At 43.0% G+C, this 10,803-nt stretch overlaps 1 protein-coding gene across 1 annotated transcript; it reads left to right on the forward strand.

Annotated features, from left to right (window-relative positions):
- The first annotated feature begins 1,544 nt into the window (after window positions 1–1,544).
- RCN2 (reticulocalbin 2, EF-hand calcium binding domain) lies at window positions 1,545–10,567 on the forward strand. Its single transcript, XM_010131754.1, has 5 exons — window positions 1,545–1,748; window positions 4,064–4,165; window positions 5,329–5,425; window positions 6,763–6,905; window positions 9,807–10,567. Exons 1-5 carry the CDS (start codon window positions 1,671–1,673, stop codon window positions 9,957–9,959), a joined length of 573 nt encoding a protein of 190 aa, XP_010130056.1. The 5' UTR covers window positions 1,545–1,670; the 3' UTR covers window positions 9,960–10,567.
- The last annotated feature ends 236 nt before the right edge of the window (window positions 10,568–10,803 follow it).

The following is a 10,803-nucleotide window of genomic DNA, read 5'->3' on the forward strand; positions in this document are numbered from 1 at the left end:
GAAAGAGAGCGCTCTCCCCGTGACACAGCCCACGGCTCGTGCTGTGGAGAACCCCACGAACACAAACACAACGACCCTCTTGCACAGTGGGTCCGAAATACCAACAGACTTTATGCGGAGGGTTTCTCGGTCCCAAAGATTTCGGTGTTACGTGGTGAAAGAAGAGCACGCAGGAGTGCGTGAGCACGGCTTAGAGCGATGTGAGATTGCAGGTACCAGCTTTGCACTTGCACCTGCGTCCTGCACGAGTGAAGCCACTTCAGATGCGAGGGATTTCTGTGTTTGAAATCCTGTTTGTGCAGCTCGGAAAGCAGGTATAAGAGGCAAAGAACGTACAGTGCAGCCCAGACACTGCATATATGTGCACGATTCCTGGTGACTCATACATTCTTGTCATCACAATACAGTATCAAATGTCGCTTCCCAGACAGAAAGCTGGTATCAGTCAAACTTGTGAGCGCCACTCAGGCCCTTCCTTTCAGTACACCATCGTAACACTTGCTCAGTTTAATTTTAAAACTTGTTATGAAAATGGGCTTTTGTTGTTTTCCTGTGGTTTCGTAAAAAATCAAATGCCTCTCCCGGGCACACATATGCAGAGCAAGTAGAATCCTTGATCAAACACCAGGATGGCGATATTTCATTAATATGGTACTAACCACGCTGGAAGGTTTCTAGGTGAGAGGACAAAGTAGGACTTTAAAGACAAGTTCAACTGTGCCTCTTGAATGTCTTTCACTTCATGTGCTGATAGGAATCGACTGCACACCTATTTCCCTGTCCAGGCGTCTGACTGCCTGGCAGTGAGATGGTACCTCACTTTGGCAGGACGGCTAATGCCTGTAATCAACAACAGGCAGCTCACAGCCTGAAGGCTGTAAGTGAAGAGGTCTATTTAGAGAGTAGAAATTCCACCCATACGCCATCCTGGTGGTGTCTCTTGCATCTGGTTCTCAGGCTAATGGAAACTTCGCTTCCCCTCACTTCCCAAAGGAAAACTCACACTGAAAGGTGGTTTTACAGTAAGAAACTTAAGAGTACCAGAGCCTTTTCAGCTCAGTTACTGCTCAGTGTATTGCAAAACACTCCTCGAGAACTTTTTCCTTATTTGTGGTGCCTCCATTTGGAGACCAACAGTGAGAGAAGATGTGATAGGTGAATATCGCTTCCCTAGTGCCACAACGTTGAGTATTTCTGATTAATAGCACTTCCCATGTGTGTCAGAGGGACACATCGCGCTTTTTCTGGCAGCACCAGTATAGGCTGGGCTGGAGTAACCATGTAGCTCTAGCCTGCATCGCTGGGGAGGATGGACCCGCAAAGGGCAAACCGGAGACTGTGGCTGGCATCTCTGCTCGCTCGGTTAACTTGAGAAAAGCTGTAGGGTAGAGGCAGCAGATTGTTCAGGTTTAACTAACGTCTTGCATGTATGCCTGCATCTGAATTGCAGAGTATATTCCAGACTGAAGAGGCCTGTAGTATTTCTACAGTTTTTATAGTGCAGATGATTCTGGGGTTTTTTATTGTGTTATTTTTTAACGGTTTTCACAGATGAGCTGAGTTCCTGGATACAGCAGTCTTTTAAACATTATGTTACACAAGAAGCTAAGCAACACTTCAATGACTATGACAAAGATGGTAATGGATTAGTGTCTTGGAAGGAGTATAATATGCAAATGTATGATCGTGTAATTGATTTTGACGAGAACACTGTCCTGGAGGATCAAGAAGAAGAATCATTTCGACAGGTAAAATGTTTCAGCATCGGTTTCTGTAAGCTGTTGGCAAAAGGCAGCACTGCTTGCTTATGGTGACGGAATCAGATGGGTGCACAAACTGTAGCAGCTGGCACGTGTTTTAACACTTTGCCTCTCTGAGACAGGGGAGTAGTTAAAGGAGTGTAACGGAGTATTAGAACTGCTCCCAACAACCCAAAGGCAGTGTGAAATCGTACCTCCTGGGCATGTTTTGGTAGGTGAGTGGAGGATAAGTCTACTGACAGTCTCCAGCCATCATCTGTTCGACTGGGCCTGTAGCCTAACCGGTGTCCTCCCTTCAGCAGCGGCAGGGCCCTGGTGTTGGAGGTGAAGGACAGTCCCTGTAACTGTTACGCTGTTCTATCCGCTCTTTCAGTGTTTCTCAAGTACCCACTGTGGGGTATCAGTGTTGCCTGCTTTAACACGTTCTGTCCATCAGACACCCAGAGAGGAAGCAAGAGCAAGCCAGACAATTTTAGTGAGCGCACACTGGTAGCTAAATCTGGATGTATAATCAGCAGAAGTTATGGATTAGTCTCCTACGTGAAAGCAGATACTTAGGAGTGGAAAGAGGCAAAAGAGGCACGGAGGAAAGGTTTGCCAAGAATCACCACGCAGCAAATCTTGTTTCCTTTCCAGTTACGCACTGAAAAGTACATGTAAATATTTCCCCAAAAGAGAATAAGTGAGTTTCTAGACTATTCTGGCCTATTTCTTTTTTTTCAGTGGCGATTGCTTTGGCTGCTTTTAGTGAAGTAGTAATAGATGATACAGGATGTTGGCAGAAGTGGAGACAATGGGCCGGGGATTTTACACACTGAGGAAACAAAACCATAAAGCTTTGAAGGCCGCTTAACCGAATAATTACAGAGCTTTTAAATAAAACAAGACTGTAAATGGAACTACCAGTCAAAATATTGATCCCATGCTTGGAATACTGCTGTCACCGATGCCTCTGCAGAGCTAGAGCTCCTGCTCCCTTACGCTTGCTGGGATTTCCTGCCTGCTGACTTCTCCGGCATACACCGTGGAGAGCACAGTTAGCAGCAGTGTACGAGCGTGGCGAGTCAGCCATCTTCAGCACTTCCCTTGCGTTCGGGAATCAGTGATCCTGCTCTCATCAAAATGGAAGAGGGAGACTGTGGCAGATTTAGCATCAAGTAAACCGGGGCAGTTACCAGAAGGTGGCAGCCTTCTTCATCGCAGCTCAAAAAACCGCTGAGAACCACAAAAAACGCTGGAAACTATTTCCTCTCAATAGTTTGCGTTTATCTTGCAGTCTAGTACTTCTCTGTAGCCAGTCCTTCTGAATTCCTTCCGATTTAAACTCTCAGCTAAGGTCAGCTTTATTTTAGGAGAACATTTAATTATTTTGTGGAATAGTTATGATCTTACACTTTGTTACCTGTTACACTGTATTCATCAGGTAGCCTAATGTGGGAAGGAGTGTCGATAAATAGGATAGAAATTACAAAGTACAATTTCAAATGGTTATTTTTGAAGTATTTGTGATTTCTGGTTAACTGGCCACTCTCTTACCCAGATCAGAGTCACACTGATAGCACGACACACCTAATCATGAGACTCCAAGGTTTTTATAGCTGACATCACACGCGGTTTAGAAGAGATCAGTTATCAATGGCGTGGGTCTCTGTTTTGTCTAAAGAGACTATACAAAATTAAACAAGAGGAAAATAGAAAATTTTTGCACATTTGGAATATAGAAATAGGAAGTGCAAGACATTCAGAAATAAGAACTTGCCTGCTTATTGCTAATATTTATACTTAAAATGGGTTAGAGAAGGGATTTTACTTTGAAATATGTTGGGATGTAATGGACAACCCTTGATATAAATGAGATGATATAGAACCAGAAGGTAAAAGGTCTTAAAATGTAAATTTTGAGATTTACAATGGCTACCATTAATTGTTGTTCTCCAGTAGATTAGTTTGGGAATTGGTGACTTATAGAAGAGGAAACATGTATTAAGAGAGGAATTGTTGCTCTTTTCACCGTCTCCCTTTTGTGTTTTGAAGCCTTGGCTAAGACTGTGTTTTAAATGTCTCCTTAAGTTGAAAATAGTGAAGTCCTTGTGCGACTCTTAGAGTAAGAGGACCTCAATTGAAAGTGCTGTTCTCATTGCTCTGGAGAAGCTCTTTCTAGTGAAAATGTAACACCAGTATAATATGAGCAGGTAATGGGAAACAATTGATATTCTAATGAGCTTACAGCCAGCTGCTATAATGTTGGGTTTCCTTGCCATTAAGTACTCTAACTAAATCTATTTTCTAAGCTTCATTTAAAGGAGAAAAAACGTTTTGAAAAAGCTAACAGGGATGATGTTCCTGATCTAAATGTCGATGAATTTGTTGCTTTCGAACACCCTGAAGAAGCGGAGTATATGACGGTAAGGTTTAGGGGGGTATGTGTCAGCCTGCGTGGGGACATACACAACGTCTTTGTGATGCCGGTGCATCCTGTAATGCCTACAGCAGGTGTGCTGCTGAGCCGTTCTGTGTACTGCTTTTACAGAGCGCATGAAAAATCTGATAGTGCATTGTGGATCCAGCGCTGGAGGTCAGGAGCTGGAGCAGTAATTCAGTGCTTTGCTTTGAAATCCATTTCAAGAACCTTATTGCACAACTTGTATATCCCAGACTTTAGGGACTGGACTGACACTCCAAGCTCTGTTAGGTTGGAAATACATCCGCAAGATTTTAGCTTGAGGAGGTTTCATGCCTAGTTCAGAGCTCAGTTCTAGTTGGGGGGACTTAGAGGAAAGATTTCTTTGCACAAGTAAAGGTCAAGTGCTGGTTCCTCTCAGCGATAGTCACTTTTCCAGCCAAAAAAGAACAATCAAGCCTGTCGGAGGCTTTGATATTGACTGGGCTATGGTCAGAATTTGGGGGATTATTATTGAAGCCAGGAACATGTCCTTGGTCATCGTTTCCGTCACTGCCGGGACTGTTGGTGTCATTCCACTCAGTACCGACAGCTGGCCCCAGTTCGAAGCACGTCGGTGCTTCTCCACAACAGAGCCTTCAGTTTTGGCTGTCTGACGCTGCAGGGCCAGCTGCCGGGAGGACTGCCGTGCTCACAGAGCTCTGTTGATGATGGACAAACAAGAGCAGGCACGCAGCCTTCACTGGGAAACATGGGACGAAAAGACCAACCGGTTTTCCTAATAATTTCACAAAGTTGCGAAAATGCAGATTAGCGAATACATCACATGAGACAAGTGACGTGAGATAATACAGCTTTGTACGGAGTCGTGTTTCTCAGCTGCTTCTGTAGTTTTGAGTTACGCTGAAGGATTCCAACTCTGTACAGCTTCAGATTTGGGTTTCATAAAACCTGACATCCTGAACTCCTCAGAGCAGATCTCTTTGGCTGCACAGGAGCCAGTTACTGCACTAGGCTGCATGAAGCATCTGCAGAAAAGCTGATGCGAACAGAGGGAGTCTTTACTTTAAGAGTACCTTATTGCTCTAAAATGATGCATTGCTTTTTCTCTTGACTGCAAGTTGTTAATTTTTCACCATTTCCTCTTTTGCTTTTTGTACACGAAAGGACTTTGTCATTCAGGAGGCTTTAGAAGAACACGATAAAGATGGTGATGGATTTGTTAGCCTGGACGAATTTCTTGGTGATTACAGAAGAGACCCAAGTAAGGAACAAGGGTGGGGGCACAGCGGAAGCAACTGAACAAAACCTTTCAGAAGGGGGTGAATCGTTTTCGTCTTTATTTTCAGCTTTTTACACCTCCACCTACGGGTTCTGAGAAATGTTTTCCTGTCTTGTAGAGTAGTTCGGTTTCATGCTGTATGTGATTTGCTACAACAAAGGGCAAATAACTCACTCCTCCAGCTCTGGAAAGACCAGTAGCTTGGGGCATGCAGGAAGTCTCCTTGGTCCTCAGGAGTGCTAATTGAATTAAGTGTGGACTAGCACCCTAGCTGGGGAAGGTGTTTAAGCCACATGAGGATGTGGAAGAGCAGGGGAATAGTTTTTCTTCACTCCAATAAACCGCCTGGAATTTCACCTTTTTTAACCGTCTTTGTTGCCAGAGACAGTAAAAGCAACAGGCCTCTGATGCACCTACAGGTTCTTTATCTTTTTCCTGCTCTGACTTGCATAACCCTTTCCAAGCCAGTCTCCGTGAAGCTGTTGGAGAGGAGTGAAACTGTTGCTAGGGTCTTTGCAGCAGTAGAGCAGGTAACAGCTTTGGCATTAAAATGGTTTAGCAAGGATTCAGAACCGGCTATAACTGTAGAAACTACTTCAACTTTTCTCCAAACAGACATCTCTCCTGCAGTCACTGTTCCTGCAGCACGCTTTGAAATTGCTAAGAAACGATGTGATGGGGCTGGTTTCATAACTCCCTTGTGGTTTTCAGCAACAGTGTATGGGGAAGAATTGTGACATTAAGGAATAATCTACTTGCAAAACGAGATGTTAGAAAGGAAGGAGTGAGGCTTCACTGTTTCTGTTCCTTTATAGTAGAAACTTAGTTATTTTAGAACTCTTATTCATCTGCTTGTGATGCCAACTTTTGACCTTATTAAGGTTTAGGAAGTCTTAATATCTATTCGTTCTTGTCTGCCATGTTTATCAGTTTGATTAGTTGCTTCTAAATTTTCTGAAGAGCTAGAGACAAGTTTAAGATTGCTGGCTAGGTTGCAGGATGCAATACAGTGCATAAGGTAAGTATAAAGCAAGCATAAACAGTAAACGAAATTGCTTGGGATATAGTCCAGGTATTTTAGAAAACAAACAAAATCCGGACAGTAAACTAATATGAAAGCCTGCGGTGTTGGCCTGAGTCTGTGAGCCTGCACTAATCAAGAGCTTTGCCTTCTCTGTTGTTACCTGTCATAGGCTTGTCTCTGTTTAGTGAAATCATTTTCGTGTTATATTTTATGAGATTAAGTGAATTTGCTTAGGAGAAAAGGTGAAAACATTTCCTTGAAGGTGGCCTTAAACTTGACAAATGTGTCTTACTAGCTGCAAGGGAAGATCCGGAGTGGATACTTGTTGAGAAGGATCGGTTTGTGAATGATTATGACAAGGATAACGATGGAAAACTCAACCCTCAAGAGCTGTTGTCTTGGATAGTACCTAATAATCAGGGTATTGCTCAAGAGGAGGTACGTGTTTTGACAGCTTTTTAGATTTCAGTTAATACAGTCGGATTTTGAATGTATTGCAACAATATGATAGATGCACTTGGGTTTATCATGACTTAGGGGTTGTAAAAGAATGCTTAGTAGATCTTTGCATGTACCTTTTTTCAGTGTGACAAAGAAGGCAGGCCCTTAACTGCACTAGGTGAACGTCAAGATCTGATTCATTGTGTGAATGCTCGTAGATCAAGAAAGTGCTTTTCTGCATGTTTCAACAGCTGCCTTGATTTGACTGAATGGGACAGGGTTTTAATCAGTTATTTTTTAGCTATTGTAGGTAATGAGATACACTGCTAAAAGAAGCTGTTACGAACTGACAGCATAATTTCGAAAACAAAAATCGATGGTGATTCTTCTAACTGGATAAATCACTGATTTGTAGACTAAAAATTTGTCTCTTCATAAGTACAAGAAAGTGGAAATATTCTATGATTCAAGATGCCATAAAGCAAACTTTGATCATTACAATTAAAATGGTTTAATCAGGGTAGAAAGCCCTAACAGGTTTAAATGGATTCTCATTTTAGCTGTTGTTATTTTTTGTAGCAGGCAGTAGAAGCGCGGAGTGTTCCAGAACAACCCATTTTAGTACTCCGACTGTGCAGTCGCAGTCTGCAGTAGAGAAGATTTCTGCCTTTCCACTAGTAACTTTTTATCTTGGTTTGTCCGAGTCTCCTTCCTTTGTTCTGGAGGGTTTCAGCGTTCAGAGTGGCAGGAACAACAGGTGCTCCCATGCCTCCGTCATTCCCGGTGAGGACGGGAGGTATTTGGTGTCAAACAGCGTGGCCCATCGGCCACGTGGACCATCTCAGTACCGAGGGCCCATCTCCTCCTTTTTCAGCTCTGTTGGCAGCAGAAAAAGCAGCGTGGCCAGCGGGCAGCCCCGGGGCTCACGTATCTAACCGTGTGGGGGCTCAGCCGTGAAACTGCCCCAGCAGAGGTTTTGTGAGGTGGCCTGTAGGCCTTTGCACAGGCTTCTTTGTAACGTCTGGCTCCTGGGAGAGGTTGGCTCTTATTGCACAGCAACAGCCCCCTTCTAACTGACCTGAGTTCTGGTGGTGGGGAGTCTTTTCAGACCTCTGGTGGTTTGCTTAGTCGGGTTGGTTGTTTTTATCAGTTCTGTACTATTCATCCCCATTTTAGCTTACAGCAGGGCCGTGCTGCACTAATGGCTCAGTTCTGCAAGAAGACGCGTTGAAACCGTTAGTCTCTAATGTGCTTTTTTCCCCTTGGGTTAATAGAAGGGCTTAGCAAATTCATCAGTCCTAAAGAGATTGACTGAAGTCACAAACTGCTGTTTGAAAGCTTAATATTGCGGTTTCGCTTTGCCATTGCAAAATGACACGGGAAACTTGGTAGCTAAAAACAGAAAACCAGAAAAATCGCTACACATTGCATTTCCAGGAATTGACATGTGCTTAACCAGGGTGATTGTCTTAACAACCTCTTAGCTTTCACCACGCAGAGCACTGTTAAATCTGCTTGGCTGACGTTAGTCCCTGTTATTTTCTTCCATTCTTTTTTGGTGATGTAGTCAGCTTAAATGTAAGTAACATCTAACTTAAAAAAAAAAAGTCACAAAGCTGTTCTATTGAGCCAAACCAATCAGAAAAAGTAGGATCAGAAGGATTCTGTATACTGTATTTGTAGATATTTAGTAAATTTAAAAAGTCCCTGTAATAGCAGGACTCCTCCATTTCTCAGCAATAATAGGTGCAAGAGAGCGACTGTGCTAGCTCGATAGCTTTGAGCTGTCAGACTTGTGAGTGAGCTGCACCTAAAACACGGTGCAGCTGGGGTTTTGTTTTACTGCTGTGCTTCTTTTGTAATTAGATATTACAAAAGCAAAATTTGAGAATTGTTTTAACTTGCAGCTCCAGCTGACATTGTCACAATTTAGTATTTGAAAGCTTTCTTTAGAAAAGCGAAGTTTTACTTTCAGGAAATGAGGGAAAACATGAACTGCTACCTAAAGCTGAAGCTGCTGTGCATAGGTGGCTTATGTCATCCACTGCTGGAAGTGGAAAACCCCTATTCACAGTGGCCATCAGATGCTTGCCAGTTAGGTTTTAATAATGAATTACAGCCATGGAGAGTGCTTTGTAAATCATACCTAGGTACAGAATATCCAGCTGGAAATCTCTGTGCCTACTTTCTTCTGAATTTAGTATGCGTGTTTGACGGAAAAGTGAGTCTCCACTGGTTCAGGAAATAAAAAGCAGCTTAGCACAGCAGACACCTCCAGAGTGGAAAGCAAGAGTGCCTGCAGCGTCCCCTGTGAGCTGTAAATGATGCTTCTAGCATCAGGCACAGGGTAGACCTCTGGCTGAGAGGTAACGGGTGCACGGTCTGAAAGAGGATGCTCAGCTTGAAGACTGTCCTGGCTCAGATCCTAGTGGAGAAACCACACCTGAAGGCCTTGCTATTGTAGCTGTCACTCAGAGGCTGACTGTCTGTCCAGAGGGGCCCTGTGAGAACACGGGGGATCTACCGACATGCTCAGCTTGCAGTTTCTGCAGGCCGTGCACCGCAGACGTGTCCGGCCCGCAGCTGTGGATTTCCAGGACTTGGGGTGCTGCTCTGATACTGTCTCCTGCCCTCAGAGCTGTAGGTTTGACATTGATTTGTTGCTTCACAATCGATGGCGAGGTTAGAGGTTTGATATTATGATTTTGCCACCAAATAAAAGAGGCAAAGAGAAACAGGCGGAGGAACGAAGGGCTCTGTTCTGGATGCAAAACCTTGTCTAGCCTGTTAGAAAGAACGGTAGTGTGGCGGGGCTGGGACGAAGGCGTTCCAAAAGTCTTTATATTTATGAATGCTGTGTCTGTTAACCGTGCGCGTGGTGTTCCGTTTATTTTAAAGGCTCTTCACCTTATTGAAGAAATGGATTTGAATGATGATAAAAAGCTTTCTGAAGCAGAAATTCTTAAGAACCAAGATTTGTTTCTTAACAGTGAAGCAACGGATTATGGTAGGCAGCTTCATGATGAACGTTTCTACCATGAAGAACTTTAGGTTATTTATTTTGTAATCTCTCTTTTCTTTCCTTTCTCTCGTTTGGAGCTTTTGTTAAAAGCACCCATCAGCTATGTTGCGAGTTTTATGCTGTAATTACAGTACACTAATGTTTGTGTAAATAATTTGCATTCAGAATTTAATTGTCCTCCTGCAGACTTCCTCGGGCCTCTTCTAGCCTTCCAAATAACTCTTTAATAATCTTTGGGGTAGTACTGTATTGTGAAGAGGTGTTCTAACGTACTTGAAGAAAATGGAGAATCTAAGTGATTCTGAAAGGATGCAAAACAGTAACCGAGAGACTATTTTTTCTAATCCTCAGTTTAACTAGGGTGGGGAATGGGGAAGATGGGGGGGCTGTTTAAAGACAGTATTAACTGTGGTTTATTTAATATGTTTGGAGGAACTTAGATTAATGCCTCAATTGTTTGAGAGGTTTCTACTTACATGGTTTCTATACTGTGTTTTATTGTATCATAAAACTTGCTATTTTTGCATCTCTAGACAATAATTGTTTTTAATGTACAATTCTACTGCATTAGCAATACAACGGTATTTTACAGTGTTAAGACTTTCTTCATTTGTGGGATTAAAACTTAAAATATTCTGTCCTCTGTGTTTTGTCCATTTATTACTTCCTGCGAGTCACGCCTGGCAACACCCAAAGTTGCCCATTTGTTGTTATTCTTTATAGCATTTTCAAACAAGTCTTAATGACAGATTCAACATACTCAGCATTAAAAATGTCATCAATTTGAACGCTCAACTTCCAAAACAAGGAGGAAAAAGTCCGCCAAGAAGGCAGACTTGAAAAACAGAGGAAGTGCTTGTGCCTGGTCCCTTA

This window comes from Buceros rhinoceros, unplaced genomic scaffold (genome assembly GCF_000710305.1).
Source record: "Buceros rhinoceros silvestris isolate BGI_N320 unplaced genomic scaffold, ASM71030v1 scaffold4840, whole genome shotgun sequence".
NCBI classification, from domain to species: domain Eukaryota; kingdom Metazoa; phylum Chordata; class Aves; order Bucerotiformes; family Bucerotidae; genus Buceros; species Buceros rhinoceros.